The sequence below is a fragment of the Eptatretus burgeri genome, chromosome 16 (assembly GCF_056783735.1).
Source record: "Eptatretus burgeri isolate ZD-2024b chromosome 16, Ebu_testis_v1, whole genome shotgun sequence".
Lineage (NCBI taxonomy): Eukaryota > Metazoa > Chordata > Myxini > Myxiniformes > Myxinidae > Eptatretus > Eptatretus burgeri.
The window spans coordinates 3,098,809-3,116,298 of record NC_140976.1 but is presented as its reverse complement, the minus strand read 5'-3'; the positions used below and the strand labels follow the sequence as shown (position 1 = coordinate 3,116,298).

Sequence of the window (17,490 nt, the reverse complement as noted above, 5' to 3'; positions counted from 1 at the left end):
TTGAAGATAAAAAAAATTAAGATTTTCGTTCACTCCAACATGGCTGCCAGACCATATGAACTATGAATTATTTGTGAACACCCTTGTATATCCAAGGCAGGGGGAACGTGTGTGTAAAGGTTCCCTCAATCTGTCAATCCGTTCTGGAGAAGAAGATTTTTAAAGATTTACTCTTCAAAAAATTATAACTACCAGACCATGTGACCTATGACTTTAAAATTTACAGCCTGTTTTCCCCAAAGCGAGTTGATTAAGTTTGTGGAGTTTCAGATTGATCTGTTGAGCCATTCTGGAGAATAAGATTTTTAAAGCTTTTTATGTTCAATCCAATGTGGCTGCCGAACCACATGAGCAAACCACATGAACCACTTCGACATCATCATTATTTCTTTTTCCCCCACCACAATTTAGCCCAAGATGACCCTCAAAATTTTTCATACTGATCAGCTGAAGCATTCAATGAATCAAATTATTACGTCATAATTAAGGCTGGCCAATGAAAAAATCCTCCACAAAACGTATTCTCGATGGGGGTGACTTGACATGTGCCAAGTTTATATTTTTTCCATCGAGCAGTTTCAGAGGTAGAGGTTGAATTTTTTGCCTTTTTCCCAACATGACTGCCACATTACATGATCTATGACATCATAATTATCATTAAAATATTATTCGTGAGTTGTCGCTCATATGGTGAAAATTTCATGTCAATCCGATGAGCGGTTGCAGAGAAAATGAATTTAAAAGAAATATGAACGATGGAAGAATAATATAGAATAAGAATAATGATTAAAATAACAATAGTTGACTCAGCCTGAAAGGCTTGGTACTCTAATTGGAGACTTCATAGAACACGTTACCCCACACATTGTTGAAGTATATAATTCCTTTGAAATAAAATAAAGATTGTAAAGGTCTGAAAAAAAAATTTAATTCCATAAGTTTACGACTATTGACACAGTGGTTTTTACACCACCTTATCAAACACATTATGTTCGTTCTTCGTACCTGGTGTTTGTGCCCTTAAGTTTCCTGTTTGGAATGATTTTCAATTTGGCTTGACTGTCAGGCAGGCAGAAAGAGTGAAAAAATAATCTCACTCCTCTCTGCACATGTGTGATCAGGATAAATTCAAAGCCAAAGGACTGCTGAACTTCTGGTTGGTTTTCTGATTAATGTTTTAAAAATAACATTTAATTGAAATTGTCGTTCCTTCATCATGAACTGACATTTGTGGACAGACAGAAATGAACCAATTGCTTAACCCGAGCTTTCACTCCACATGTGTGGGAAAATAATTATTAAAGGTTTATTTCAAATAAACTTCCATCGCAGCCAACAGCCGATTTAAGATGAGCTTTACAATCATAAATTTCATATGAAACCAAGAATATGTGGATAACATGACATTGGTCTGTTCTTGAATCTTGTCATTCTTCATCTTAATTCAGTTAATTGTTTTGAGTTCCGTAATTGGTATCCACGATGGGATCTGTCTGTGGATAGCAAATGGTGAAGGTGGGAATTTGGCAGCAGTCTCAAAAGAACAGCAGAGTTCATCACATCTGTCCCTGAGTGACTCCAGATTGCAATTGTGTAAAGCATTTAAGTAACTATGATAATTATGGCCAAGGATAACTCGACAAGCTTTTTTCTGAGCAATAGTAGCTCCAATGGGATGCTCTGCACTCTTTAAAGCAATCAACCGTGCTGATTATCCAGGTGTCCGATCAAATGATTGTCATCCACAGGTTGCTCGGCTCGCTCAAGCTTTTGAGGATAAAGGTCTCACACCAAGAAACACCTCTTGTCTTCAAGGTATTTTAAATGGTTGTTTGTGGAAAATTCTGCTCCAAAGTTTGTCATTAATATTTCTCACTTTCGCCATTTCATGTATTCATGTCAAAACAATGTAATTAACATTGATAACTTTAAGAGGATGGATTTAGATTGTGTTCTGGACAGAAGAGCATGACAGAAAAGAAGAACTTTTAAATGACAGAACGAAAGGGGAAATAACAGAAGAAAATTAAAAGACAAAGGATAAATGAGGAAACTTTGTTACATTTGGAGTAACTTATCTCTTCTTCATGTCACTATCACTAACGATGATGGTGATTTATCTTGACAATCTGATGTCAATAATGTAAAATACTTGGTGATGGAGGGACCAAAACTGGGTAAACCCAAACTTTCACTACATTTGATTAATTTGGCCTTTTCTCTCAATAGAGTCGAGCAATTCACTCCAAGGGTCACAAAGCTGATAATATCCTGACAATAATCAGGTCAGGTCAGGTATGGGAGCATGTGCCAGAACAGTGTGTCACTGCGTCTACTTTCCGCCGGTACTCCAGGGGCGTCCGTCTGGCAATCCCCCAGGCAGATGCCAGGCCCATCCCCATCTCCTTGAGATGATGGTCAACGTGCTGCAACCATGAGGCACGTGGTCGGCCCACTGGCCTCCTCCACTCATGAGACTCCCTCGCTGAGAGAATCTGGTGAGCAGGATCAGCGTCAGGAAAACGAGCCACATGTCCATACAGCCGCAACTGATGCTCACGGACTATGCAGGTTACAAATGTCATCCGAGTCTCTCTCAGCAACCGCTCGTTGGACACAAAGTCCGACCAGCGATAGCCAAGGATTCTCCGAAGAGACCTGGTACCAAAGGAATTAAGTCTCCGTCTCAGATCCTTGGTCAGAGTCCAAGTCTCGCATCCATAGAGCAAGATTGGAAGTACCAAGGACCTGAAGACTCGGACTTTCGTCTTCCCGCACAAGTACGGACAGTGCCACACCCCATGATCCAGTGAATCCATGACTCCCCGGGCCCGACCCAGACGTCTATTGACCTCTGACTCACAGCCAGCAGAGACATGAATATCACTGCCAAGGTAAGTGAATCTCTCCACGACCTCAACATCCTCACCACAAACAGATACAGACAGGACAGCAGAATCCAAGATGTCACCGAAAGCCTGGATCTTAGTTTTGACCCAAGAAACCCGTAATCCCAGTGGCTCAGACTTCTCATTCAGCACCTCGAGGGCCCCCAAAAGGATATCTAAAGTGTCTGCAAAGATGACTGCATCATCTGCAAAATCAAGGTCCGAGATCTTGACATTCCCAAACGATGCACCGCAGCTTGATCTCGCCGACATCCTCCCTAAAATCCAGTCCATACAAGTGCTGAAAAGTGTGGGGGCAAGTACACATCCCTGACGAACTCCAGTAACAACTGGAAATAAGTCCGAGATGGTACCACCACACTTCACAGCACTCTCAGTACCAGAGAGAGTTCAGACATCAGATCGATCAGTTTTGGTGGCACCCCACGAAGACCAAGAATCCTCCAGAGAGCATCCCGATTCACTGAATCGAACACTTTACAGAGATCAACATAGGCTGCAAGCAGCCCCTGCCGAAACTCTCATCTGCGTTCGGTGAGGACACGAAGAGCAAGGATACGGTCAATCGTTGACCTCTTTGGTGTAAAGCCTGACTGCTCTGGACGCTGGTGCTCAAGCAGATGCTGGCGAACTCTATCAAGAATTATCTGAGCAAAGACCTTCCCCAGCACTGAGAGCAGCGTCACCCCTCGGTAGTTGTTGCAGTCTTGGCGATCACCCTTCCCTTTCCAGAGAGGAACAACAAGGCCCCTCTTCCAATCAGTTGGGATGATGCCTGTGTTCTAGGCAGAGCACAAAACTGCATGCAACGACACGAGTGCAGCATTTCCACCAGTCTTGAGAAGTTCAGCATGGATGCCACAGATCCCTGGAGCTTTTCCCCGTTTCAACTGGTTCACCGCAGCCCGTGTTTCCATAAGCGTAGGTGGACCACAGTTGATTCAAGGGTCAGCAACAGGGATTGTAACACCCTTGACGTCCAACTAGACAGCTGGGGATCAGCCTGGTACAACCGCTCAAAGTAACTGGCCCAGCGGGCCTTCACTTCAGACTCCTCCATCAAGAGCCTGCCACTCTCTGCTCTAACTGTAGTGCTCTGAGGGATGGGCTTGGATGAACGCAATGCGCGAATTCCCCTGAAAGCGGGACGAAAATCACCTGTCCACAGGTGATGCTCTACCCCTTCACAGATTCCTCGCACATAGGCCTCCTTGTCCACCCTCAGTGCACGTACAGTTTTACGCCTCAGCTCCCTGAACAGCTCAGCTCTGCCATTCAGCCTTGCCCTGCGACTCTGGTCAATGGTATCCAGTGTCCCTTGAGAGACAAAATTCTTCTTTGGCCTGCGGTGAGTTCCAAGACATCCACCGGCAACATCAAGGACGGTGATCTTGAAGGCACTCCATAACTCTTCAGGACCCCCCAAAGCACCCAGACCCCCCAAGTGTCCACTCAGCCTGTTCGCAAACTCCTCAGCTACTCTCTCATCCCTGAGCTTGCCAACATCCAGCCTCGGCTGGGATTTTACCATTCTCCAGGATTTAAGGTGCAGCTTTATAGTTGCTTCAACAAGCCTGTGGTCAGTATTGAGGAACTGAGCACTCCGGTAGACCCTGCAGTTCTGGCTCATCCTCCAATGACCGTCAATGAGGACATGGTCAATCTCCTTTGCCACGCCGCCAGCGTTGGAATACCAAGTCCAGCGATGAGCTTGTGGGCGCTGAAACCATGAACCAGCCACCCTAAGTCCATGACTTCTTGCAAAGTCAAGGAACTTAGTGCTATTCTGGTTCATAGTTCCTGACCCATGGGGACCAACACACACCTAAAACCATGCCTATCAGTTCCAGTCGATGCATTGAAATCCCCAAGACTAGAATTGTATCTCGTCTGGGGCACTGATCAACCACAGACTCGTGCGTGGTGTAGAATGTGTCCTTCATGGTGAGATCACTCGCCTCAGTCGGAGCATAAACAGAGACCAGGGAAATGATACCAAAGGAGTGACGAATCCTTAATCTCATAATATGCTCGTTGACCGGTGTTACCTCAATTATCATTGGGGTCAGCTTATTGGACACAGCTACAGCAACTCCTTGGGTATGGTAACCATCAGAGCGACCAGACCAATACTAGGTGTAACTACCCACCATTATCTCGCCGCAATCTGTCTCCGAAACTCAGAGAGAGCTGCAATCCCAATGTCCAAACGCTTGAGCTCAGATGATAACAGACAGGTGATCGTCCTCTCTTAGGAAGAGGACATTGTAGGCACCCACCCGAAGGGACCACCTCAGGTTAACCCAAGGAGACCACCGTCTGGTGGATGACACCTCAGCACCACTCCGACACACTCTCCCGCAATCTGACCCAGGGAAGTTACCCCGTGGTTTCCCTCCTATCATCAAATATTGGGGGTCCCGAAGGCCTTGCCCCAATCCCATCATCCGGTGAGCTGCCCTGCGAAGGGAAGCTGCACAGGAGGTACTCCCACGGAGTGGGTTTTCAGATTTTTTTGCGTTTTTGTGTTTTGCGGAATGAAGGGTTTTACGGTGGCCGGAGTGCAAATCCTGCCACCAACCTCCTAATAAGAAGTAACCCAACTGCAGGACGACCGCAGACACAGTTGGGCACTAGATATGGATGGCCGTTGGCTCACAAGGAGCTCCTCCGCCCTTTGACAATAATGTCACAAATACAATTATAATTTTAAAAAAGGCTAATATCAACAATCACCAAAACGTGATGGTTGTTCTTGGGACGATCAATGTTCAAAACTGAAAATACCACCAAGTAGTACACCTGCCCAATAGGTAAGGCTCCAGGGCAGACTTTCTACAAGACTGTTCTTCATCCGATACTGTGCCAGGCATTGCATGTCAGTGTTAAGCATTCTTCTGAGCGGGAGGGAGCATCACATGACTGCAATCTGCTGCTGGGAACCAGAAAGATGAGACTGGAGCCTTTCCTACTTGGCAAACAGACGAGTTAGTGGTATCTTGAGTTTTAAATATCAGTAACTGGAGGAGCCGCCAGCTTGGTGAGCTTTTCCCAGCGATCGTTTTGGGACGTGTTGGACATTAAAAAGTGATGGAGTTATTGACCTCATGGTGGTTACCTTTTGCTTGCCAGCCGGCGGCAGCATTGCCTGACCCCATATCCTAATATACACTTCATCGCAGCCACTGTTGACCTCAGAACCGATGTCAAGGCCGATCTGTGGTAGCATTCAATCTTACCCTGTTTCTGAAGTCCCAACACCGAAAACTTGAGGTCTCGAGGTGCTCTGGTTTGGCCCATAAAAGAGTAATGCACAAACAAACCCACAAACAATTGAAAATATTGATAAGATTTCAACGTTTTCAATGCAAAACATGTGCGGGAACCCCAATGTGGGGTTTTTTCCCCCGTGTAGCGCTTGGTACCCCACCCAAATAGTAAAAATTAACCTGAGTGCACACCATGGCAATGATGGGCCCAATGGCCTCATTTCCTTGTTTGAGGTCAGTTTCTGGATTCTTTTTTTTCACAACGACACAAACCTACAGACAGAGAATTTCCTTGTGGGGGGGTGGGGGTGGGATTCTGTGGGGTGCAGGGTTGCTTAAAACCTTACCCAGATTCTGAAGGAGCTGGACCCTAAATATGGGGCCTCCAGATGCTACCGTTCGGCCGTGAAAGAATAACGTACAAACACAAACACTTGACAAATATTTACAAGATGTGGAAATCAAAGGTAAGTTTTTCTTCTTGCATTTTCTTGCCTTTACTCAGCAATGTTTGATTTACCACTTGATGCTTTGATGAGGTATTGTAAAATTGTAAATTGATAATGATGATAAAACAATGCTCCTTGTACCACATTGCTTACTCCAAGCAGCTACTTGTTTGAGCCATCAAGGTTAATTCACTATAACAACGATAATAACAGCAAAAATACCATTTCCAGGTCATGTGCATCAAGACTCGAATGTGAGGGAGTAAATGATTCTTGAAAGAAGATTGGAGTGCACAGTGAAACTGCTCCTTTCAATCTTCTTCACTCGTCTAAGGTCATGGAAGAGTATTAAAAGATTAAATGCAGGACAAAAACTTTGGGAGACATCACCTTACTTTTACATTAATTGCAAAAACATTGGGAGACATTTTAACAATATGCATACAATAGTCCAATCAACAAAGGTAGGAGACGAGCTCAGATGGCAACACAGGGATTAAAACGGTTAGCTATGTGAAATGGAGTATATGATTGTTTATCCGAGTTTACATCCAGTTTGTCGCATCAATGTTTCCCTTTAGGGCCATCTCGTGATGATGACATCCCCCTCCCCCCATCCCCAATCCCTCTTTTATACCTTGGTCATATCAGTCCCAACATCCCATCCCATCCCACTTCTTCCCCAAACCAAGTATGTGCTGGAACTTTGTATCTGTAATAGGAAGTGGCAAATAATGGGGCAAATAACGAAAAGACGTGCATCAAGAGTTTGGACATACAGACAGGACAAGGGAGCAGATAGAATAAATAGATGAACACATGAGTACATGCATTAAAATGGCAAACAGGGTAGGTTTGGAAAACACGACAGGTCGACTTGAGAGGAGACTTTGTGAGAATAAGAAACATCAGGATATCGGAAGAGGAGAGATCCTTTCCCAATTTAGACCCTCCTTACCCACTCTTCCCTTCAGGGTTCATACAGATAGGACAAGGGAGCAGAGAGAATAAATAGATGAACATTAAATGTGTTTTTAAATATAAAAAATATATATATATATATATATATATATATATATATATATATATATATATATATATATATATATATATATATATATATATCTTTCATCTCTTTTTGGGAATGGGTTTTTTAAACTATATAATTAGGAGTACAACTTCATTATTTTATCAGTGGATGAGTATAATCGTTGGGGTTGTTTTGAAAGATACGGGAATAACATTTGTGGTTTTATAAAAATTACATTAACAAGCATGATGAGCTTCTCCTCCAGATTTCTCCGTTATATGGTAATTGTGGAAACGTCGTGTTATCCTTGGAGGTTTTAACATATATGATGATTTTGTGTATTTTCAAATGCTTCTTTATATTGTTCTGTATTTTTCATTCTTTCATTTTAAAATAATAAAATGTTTGGAAGGTTTCATACATCTTGTTTTTATCTTTTAATAAATTCTCACGTAGTATCTCGACATCTGTATAATACAGTTTTATTAGATTCTTCACGTTGCGAAGATTTAATCGACAATAATAAATATCAGTGTGTGTCAGTCCGTCTGTTCATTCGTCTCCTCCATAACTCCAAAACCATGAAACCTAGTGGCCCAAAACTTGACATGCCTACTCAGGGAACTCCATTGTGATGCTTGAATAAAAATTGGATATTTGGGTGAATTTAAACATCCCTTTTGAGGATAATTTAGGGAGTGCTCAAAACAAAAACCAAAATACGCTGAACCAAGATGGTAGCGCACCATCTTGGTCAACCCTCTGTCAGCTCGCAAGGGTCTCAAGCCGTCATTTTTTTTTGGTCTGCTTTTGGAACAGGCTGCAACAATTTATTAACGATAAAGTCCCCCCCCCAACCCCTGCACACTTTCCTCATTCATATCATTGATTGCCTGATCATCATAGCTACAAATCACTGGATACATTGCAATGATTATAAATACCTGGAGCCTCCAGCTATATTTAATTTCCGCACATGCCATAACCTCGAGAAGCCCTTAATCTCAACAGAATTTCAAAATTTAAACTTCTTTGTTGACTTCAACAGTAGTTCTGACTGCTAAAAAAAAGAAGTGTTCATTTGTCCAATTCGGACATTGCTTAGGCGTCTTCGGGTGCATGGTGTTTAATATGGTGGTCTGGGGATTGGTAATCGCTTACCAAGCCATCCGTTCCTTATCAACCATTTTGTTGGAGAGCTTGCTTGAGTACTTTAGCCATTTGGCAAGCGTTATACAATATTCACACCATCAATGAATACATCGATCGATTTGAACAGGACATTTGTGATCATTGGTATCTCCCGCGATGAGGCTGAGTCTTTGAGCCTCTCACTCTCTCACCGCAGGCTGTTCGGTGGTCTTTCTGTCTTCTACCGTCTCGTTTCCAGCCCCCCCGCTCTCTCTGCGATTTGTCCCCACCACATTTCCGCAGGGCGCTCAAGGTCCACCAACAACCCCCTTCTGGTAAAACTACCAAAATCGCAAATCACTGCTCACCTTCACTCTTTCATTCCTCTTTTTTCCCCGCCTTTGGAATAAACTCCCTCACTCTATTTAATCTCATTCTTCCCTCCAGGCCTTCAAAACAGCTGTTCACCACCACCTCTTGTCATCCCCCATCCAAATCCTCGATCTTTTCTACCCCAGATAATCCACCCAAGCCCACCTCCTTCAAATTCCCTGCTTTCCTTCCTGAAAGTCCCTGTAATGTCCATCTTGTATTCCCCATGTTCCCCGCCACATCTCTCTCCCTTTCACAGATCTCCTAATGTCTCTGTTCCCCACTGTTTTGTCCTTCCCTCTCCCACCCCTCTTGTCCCATGCCCCCCTTGATGTGCGTTGTGTATTAGCTCTCATACGAGCCTCGACAAGGTATACAAAAAAAACAACAACAACAATGCTCAGGGCCCAATAGCCTGTATTTGGCCCCGCGTTGTCATACGGTGCATCGGGTGGTGGCCGACTCGCTGACAATATGCAAATTCATTTTAGATGACATTTCCCCTTTTTGTCCGATGTTCTTTCATTCTATGACCTGTGACTTCAGCATAGATAGATACATCTCAAAAAGTAAATGTTTCGTTTTTTAAATGTTTCTTCAACCATTTTGTTGGAGTGCTTGCTTCCCCTCAACTCTTCAAGCTTCGATGGTGATGCCTTCAAGCGGTTCTCAATGGTGACATTTCGAGAGTTAGGAGGGCAAAATAAATGACATGATTACAATGAGTAAAAAATGTATTCAGTTGTTTCAAAGCAATGAATTTCCACATCATGGCAGGATAATTGAGAGGAATGCGTGCTCGCTCTAAGCTCTCCAGTCTGGGTTTGAATCCAGACCCAGCTGTAACCTCTGTCATCCTGGTGTTTCACAGTTCAGGGTGTTATATTAATGCATATGCCATCTCTCGGAAGGATGTTAAACTGGACCTCCCATCTGCTGGAATCCCCCCTCTCCTCTCCCCTCATTCCCTCACACCTCTCCCTTTCTCACCCCTCTGTGTCTCTCTCACCCACCTCTCCACCCCCGCCTCAGCTCCCTCCCCACCAATCCCACTATCTTCACCACTCTCTCTCCCATCCCTATCCCTCTCTCTCCAACTCTCTCTTTCGCTCTGTGATCCCTCCACTCTCCCCCCCTTTCCTCTCTCTCTCTCTCTCTCTCTCTCTCTCTCTCTCTCTCTCTCTCTCTCTCTCTCTCTCTCTCTCTCTCTCTCTCTCTCTCTCTCTCTCTCTCTCTCTCCCACCCCTCTCCCTCTGTCTACCACCCACACCCTCTGTCCCCCACCCCCCTCCCTCTCTCCCCCACCCCTCTCCATCTCCTCCCCCTCTGACTCGAGTGTGAAATAAATGCGTCCTTCACGGTGAGATTACTTGCCTCAGTCAGAGCAAATACAGAGACCAGGGAAACGACACCCAGGGAGTGACAAGTCCTTTGTCTCATCAAACACTCGTTGTTCGGTGTTACCTGAATTATCAATGGAGTCAGCTTATTGGACACAGCTACAGCAACTCCTTGGGCATGGTAACTATCAGAGCGACCAGACCAATCGTAGGTGTAACCACCAACCATGATCTCACCACGATCTTGGCTACGGACCTCAGAGAGTGCTGCAATACCAATGATCAAACACTTGAGCTCAGTTGATAACAGTGACAGGTGATCATCCTTTCTTAGGGATAGGACATTCCAGGCACCAATCTGAAAGGACCGCCTCAGGTTAACCCAAGGAGACTGCCATCGAACAGCACCATTCCACCACGCACCACCGGAATCTGACCCAGGAAGTTTATCCCGTGCTATTCCTCCTATCATCAAGGAATGGGGGTCCCAAAGGCTTTGCCCCATCCCGTCATCCGGAGAGCTGCCTGTTAAGAGCAGCAGCACAGGAGGTATTCCCATGGAGTGGGTTTTCAGATTTCCTTACATTTTTGGGTTTTGCGGAATGAAGGATTTCACAGTGGCCAGAGTGCAAATTCTGCCACCAACCTCCTAATAAAAAGTAACCCAACTACAGGAGGACGTCTGCAGACACAGTTGGGCACTAAATATGGATGACCCTTGGCTCACAAGGAGCTCCTCTGCCCTTTGACAGGTTTTGTTTTAATTCTGCTGGGTCTCCATATCCACACACTCTCCTGACAAGGGAACCTGGAGGGGGAGACAGTTTAGTCACCGACAACCCGACCATGAAATAGGTTAGTACAGGCTAACATGGGACCTGTAACAAGTCACAGATCTGATCTGGCCTGACCTAACTGCAATTCGCTGTTTAAGAATATCGGACAAAAAGTGTGAAAAACCACAGGTAGGACAAACGGAGAGCAAACCTATAATCCCTTCCGGTGAAACCTGTAAAGGACGAATAATAACACAGGACTTCACCATGCTGTCCAAAAAATCTTGGTTCGTAAACAGAGCCCTTTCTCTCTTCTCTCTCTAGCTCTGTTTCTCCTGCACCTGCATCATGTATTGCTTCCACGTCGAGGCAGGTGGACCAGCTCGTCATCTCACTCTGCTGAAAAATATTTTGCAAATATAGGTCGACTTCATTGGTGAGTAGTTGTGATATGTTTGAATACCAGTGAGGACACACTGCTGAATGATTCAAACCCATGCTCTTCAAGTGAAGAATTGTCTTTAAGCACTTTCCCCAAAGCCGTTCACGTCAATTTAGAACAAGAAAATTCAATCAAATACCATTAATTACCTAAATATAGAATTAAACTGGAGAGTTGATGGAACACCTTACCCCCAGTCTTGGAAAAAAAGGGCATGGGTCGGGTCTTTTAAACCCTTGCTTTGCGTTTCCGAACACTATCTATATTTCTTACGAGCCACTGTTTTGTAAAAAATCTCGATATTCCCCAACTCGGAGACCCCGAGCGGCACATTTGATTGCTCGAGATGGCATAAAATGGCAGAATATTTTGTCCAAGTCCTGGTAAACAGGTTGTTGGAAGTGTCGAAAAGGAGATTTGTGTTCTATAGAGTTCAACAACATAATTAAATCTCTTATAAAAGGAGCCGCATCTGTCTATTTGTCTGGATGTTTATCGTGCTTTCACTTGAGAACAGATTAAGGGATTTCAATGAAATCAATGACGCGACGTTGGATTCAGGGAACTCCCAGGAAGGTTTCTGATGCAAAAAAATAAAAACAAGAAAAAGAGCAATCATGGATAACAGACCCTCTCCAGGACTTGTTTTGTGTGGTGTTTGTGTAGTTTTGTGTGCTACATTTAAGTCGAGTCTGTGTGCTGATGTGTTTTGTAATTAGTAATTGACATAACTGGAACTGCCACGTAATAACTGCTGGCAGTGATGACCAGGTACCAAGACGTCCCGCTTTAATGCAACCCCGCTTTGATCGGACACCTGACCCTGAACCATGACGTTTTATTATTATTCAATTGAATTCAGCATGGGATTAAAATAAATTCAATGCAAATCAAGTGGAAGACTCATCGGCACAGTCATGCATTGGAGTAATCAGAAGGAACCTGAACAAGCAAAGATGAAGTCATCAGGGGGAACCCAGATGGGATTCACGTTTCAGCTGCAACTCCTCTACTTTCAAATCCATTCAAGTGCAGCCACGTGAACCTTATTCAAAAATAAAAAAACATTAAAACGATCCCACATCAAAAAATTCAATATATCTGCCTTCCAGACCATGTGTCCATTCAGGTTGAAATTTAAAACATATATATTTAATATATATATTGTGAAGTTTTACACCAATTGATGAAGCAGTTCAAGAGAAAGAATGATAAGATTTTTTTCTTTATCAAATATGGCTGGCAGACCATGTGACCGACCAATTATTCGTGAATTCCCTGGTATCCACAAGGCTTGGGGAACATTTGTGTGAAGTTTCCCCTCGATCTGTCCAGCCATTCTGGAGAAGGATTTTATCGGTTTAAAGGTTGTTAATTTCAAGTTAATCACAATAAAATTGAGGATTTTAGAAATTTGGCCTATTTTGACATTTTCTTTTTTCTACAACGAACTACAAGGAAATTTTTGTGCAGGAGGAGGCCATTCGGCCCTTCATGCCTGCACCACATCAACACAAGATTTATTAAATCCGGCAATACCCCTTCCCTTCGTGTGCAGCCTTTTGGTTGCTGCACTGGTACTCATTTTGCCGACCTCGGAAGGATGACAGGCTGAGTCAACCTCCTGGTGTTAATTCAGCGTACAACAAGGCTTGGACTCAGGACCCTTGTTTCCCAAGCCACCACCCGAACTGCTAAGCCAACACCAGGCAACACCTTTTGGCCGATGTTGACAAACATCGTTGGTGGTTGAATTCACTGACGTGATCTGCAAATTCAGTTCAAAGAGATATGCAAAGTCAATCGGATGCAAATTGAGGATTTTAGGAATTAAAAAAAAGTTGTTGACCTTTGGCCTATTGTGACCTTTTGACATAAAAACAAGTTCGAATTCCGAACATACTCCCTGGGAGTTCATTTGTACAACTCTCAGGTGAGCGATAGCACGGACGACAGATAGTTTTGAAATTTGGTAATATTTTCATCGCATCAGAAAAAGAAAGCAGAACACCTCACAAGAGTGAGGCTAGTTTCAAATTATCATTTGCGACTTAATTTTGTGTTGGGCGTCACCCAGCGCATTAAAATTTTTTGAATAATAATTTTAATAAAATGGGCCGGTTCTCGGCCCAAAGGGCCGAAATCGCACTTTGGGCTCAGTTAATCCCTGGGGAATTGTCTCCAGAATATACCTGTCAAGTTTGGTTTGGTTTGGTTCCGTTCACTAATAACCCAGAAATAACAATTTTAAGAAAATGGGTCGAAATCGCACTTTGGGCTCAGTTAATCCCTGGTGAATTGACTCCAGAATATACCTGTCAAGTTTGGTTTGGTTTGGTTCCATTCACTTATAACCTCGAAATAACAATTTCAAGAAAATGGGCCGAAAATCGCACCTTGGGCTCAATTAATGCCTGGGGAATGGTCTCTAGAATATACCTGTCAAGTTTGGTTTGGTTTGGTTCTGTTCACTAATAACCCAGAAATAACAATTTTAAGAAAATGGGTCGAAATCGCACTTTGGGCTCAGTTAATGCCTGGGGAATGGTCTCTAGAATATACCTGTCAAGTTTGGTTTGGTTTGGTTCTGTTCACTAATAACTGAGACATAACAATTTTAAGAAAATGGGTCGAAATCGCACTTTGGGCTCAGTTAATCCCTGGGGAATTGTCTCCAGAATATACCTGTCAAGTTTGGTTTGGTTTGGTTCCGTTCACTAATAACCCAGAAATAACAATTTTAAGAAAATGGGTCGAAATCGCACTTTGGGCTCAGTTAATCCCTGGTGAATTGACTCCAGAATATACCTGTCAAGTTTGGTTTGGTTTGGTTCCATTCACTTATAACCTCGAAATAACAATTTCAAGAAAATGGGCCGAAAATCGCACCTTGGGCTCAATTAATGCCTGGGGAATGGTCTCTAGAATATACCTGTCAAGTTTGGTTTGGTTTGGTTCTGTTCACTAATAACCCAGAAATAACAATTTTAAGAAAATGGGTCGAAATCGCACTTTGGGCTCAGTTAATGCCTGGGGAATGGTCTCTAGAATATACCTGTCAAGTTTGGTTTGGTTTGGTTCTGTTCACTAATAACCCAGAAATAACAATTTTAAGAAAATGGGTCGAAATCGCACTTTGGGCTCAGTTAATGCCTGGGGAATGGTCTCTAGAATATACCTGTCAAGTTTGGTTTGGTTTGGTTCTGTTCACTAATAACTGAGACATAACAATTTTAAGAAAATGGGTCGAAATCGCACTTTGGGCTCAGTTAATCCCTGGGGAATTGTCTCCTGAATATACCTGTCAAGTTTGGTTTGGTTTGGTTCCGTTCACTAATAACCCAGAAATAACAATTTTAAGAAAATGGGTCGAAATCGCACTTTGGGCTCAGTTAATCCCTGGGGAATTGTCTCCAGACTATACCTGTCAAGTTTGGTTCGGTTCCGTTCACTAATAACCGAGAAATAACAATTTTAAGAAAATGGGTCGAAATGGGCCGTTCCTCGGCCCAAAGGGCGGGAATCGCACTTTGGGCTCAGTTTGTGTCTGAGAATATGTTTCTTGTATATCCCTGTCAATTTTCATCGAATTTGTTTACGAATAATGGAGAAATAGACGTTCAAATGAACTGTACACAAGAAAAGAGAGAACACAAGTGGCGCTTTGACCGACTACCAGATTAAGGGGTGGCCAGGTGGGGCCATGGCCACGGGGCCCCCCACATTTAGCCCCCCCCCCCACAACTTCGATGACATTTTGAAAATCCCTTGAAAATGTGCTTCTAAAGTTTTATTGTCGGTGAATGAAGATTGTAAACTCTTTGTAAGGATATCTTTTTAAAATTGTCCTTCATTGTGAGGATATCTTTTCAAAATTGTCCGTCATTGTGAGGGTCCTTTTCAAGCTTTGGCTTTTTCAAGCCGTTTCTACAAGGGTCCACAGAACGGATCCAACGTGGTCAAAAATTCCTGGGGCAAGCCTCGGGCATTGGGGGCCCGCATTCGGATCCTCTTTTGGATCGATCATCGATGCTTCGGATGGTTGAGCGTGGCCAACAAACTACGGCACTGCCCGCCAGAGCCCAGCAAGCACAGACGGAATACAGAGGTCCAGCCAGAGGAGAGGTGAAAAGGTGAAAGTCGGCGTGGTAAAACTAGGCCAGGCTAGCACAGCACACGGTCGGCAGGGGTCGTATTGTACAAACTGAAACTGTGGCTGGCAGGGAACGCTGTCAGTACCCTGCTTACTGGCGCGCACAGCACACACAGTAACACGGTGTGACTTTCTATGTTCCAGGTGTGTGAAACATACTTGTTGTTCGTGATTCTGGTCCGTCCCACGTGCACTCTGACGAAATCTCGGTTACTCGGTTCCTACCAGCTGCAGAAACCACAATGAGCGGCTTCGGTGACGACAGGCACAAATCCAGGGCTCCACAGAAATATGACAGTGGTGCTCAAAAGCGGAAACGTTCCAAGGAAAAAGCTGAAAGACAAGGCCGTCGTCGACATCGCCATGATTTGTTGGCAAGAGTATTCTGACAAAAAATGAAGGTATTGAGGAATGTCATCACCAAGGAAAAGATTTTTGGAGCCATTAAGTGCTACATGTACACAATTGAGTGGCAAAAGCATGGCCTGCCACATGTCCACTTTCTGACTTGGCTTCAAGATGAAGAACTTCCAGACCCAGTAAATGATCCACTTCTGTTCAGCACTGTCAAAACCCAAATGGTGTCTTGTGCCCGTGGAAGCATCAATCCAAACTCACCATGCATAAAAGATAACAAATGCACAAAAATGTTCCCATGATATCTTCTGAAAGAAACACAGACTGGACAAGATGGATACCCACTGTATCGTCAGAGAAAATCAGAAGATGGTGGATTCACAACAATCAGAGTTCATGGTTGTGAGATTGAAGTTGACAACAGGTGGATGGTTCAATAATGTCCACTCCTCACACGGCTATTCAATGCACACATCAATGTTGAGTCCTGCCACTCTGTGAAATCCATCAAATATATGCACAAGTATGTCAACAAAGGATCTGACATGGCTGTATTTGGCCTGACAATGGATGGGACTGTGGATGATGAGGTTCAGCAATATCAAATGGGAAGATGATACATCAGTTTGAAAAAGAAGATACATCAGCAGCAATGAAGCCATCTGGAGGATCCTGAACATCCCAATTCATGAGCGACCTTCCACTGTAGTTCCTCTCAGTGTGCACTTTGAGAATGGCAAGGGAGTGTACTTCACTGAGGAGAATATACGTGAGCATGCCCAAGTCCCACAAGACACAACTCTCACTGCTTTCTTCAATCTCTGACAGGATGATGAATTCGCGAAGACACTGCTCTCTCATCAAATACTCAAGTACTACACATGGAATGTTGGCAGCAAGAAGTGGGCTCGCCACAAAGCAGGACAAACTGTACCAGACCAGCCAGACATCAAAGCCAGTGATGCACTTGGCCATGTGTACACTGTCCATCCTAATAATTTTGAACGCTCTTACCTGAGACTGATTCTGTATGAGGTCAAGGGTCGAACATATTTTGAGGACTTGCGAACAGTGGATGCCACAATCTGTGAAACTTACAAATATGCTTTCCAGCTCAGAGGACTACTGGAGGATGATACACAATGGAACAGCATATTGGAAGATGCAGCTACAACTCGATCACCATCGATGCTGAGAAACCTATTTGCCATCATGTTGCAGACGTGTGCCATGTCAAATCCTCAACAACTATGGGACAACCA

The 17,490-nt window shown here is 43.8% G+C and overlaps 1 protein-coding gene across 10 annotated transcripts in view; it reads left to right on the top strand.

Annotated features, from left to right (window-relative positions):
* LOC147010336 (transient receptor potential cation channel subfamily M member 4-like) overlaps positions 1 to 8,077 on the top strand; it is a 582,375-nt gene extending 574,298 nt beyond the window's left edge. For all 10 annotated transcript variants that reach the window (XR_015052249.1, XR_015052248.1, XM_085858968.1 and 7 more), the window contains 2 exons: positions 1,749 to 1,815; positions 6,859 to 8,077. Coding sequence is in view for 8 of the 10 variants with exons in the window: in XM_085858968.1 (XP_085715094.1) it covers positions 1,749 to 1,815; positions 6,859 to 6,893 (102 nt within the window). In the remaining 2 variants the exon portion in view is untranslated. The remainder of the gene's footprint in view (positions 1 to 1,748; positions 1,816 to 6,858) is intronic.
* Positions 8,078 to 17,490: the final 9,413 nt, after the last annotated feature.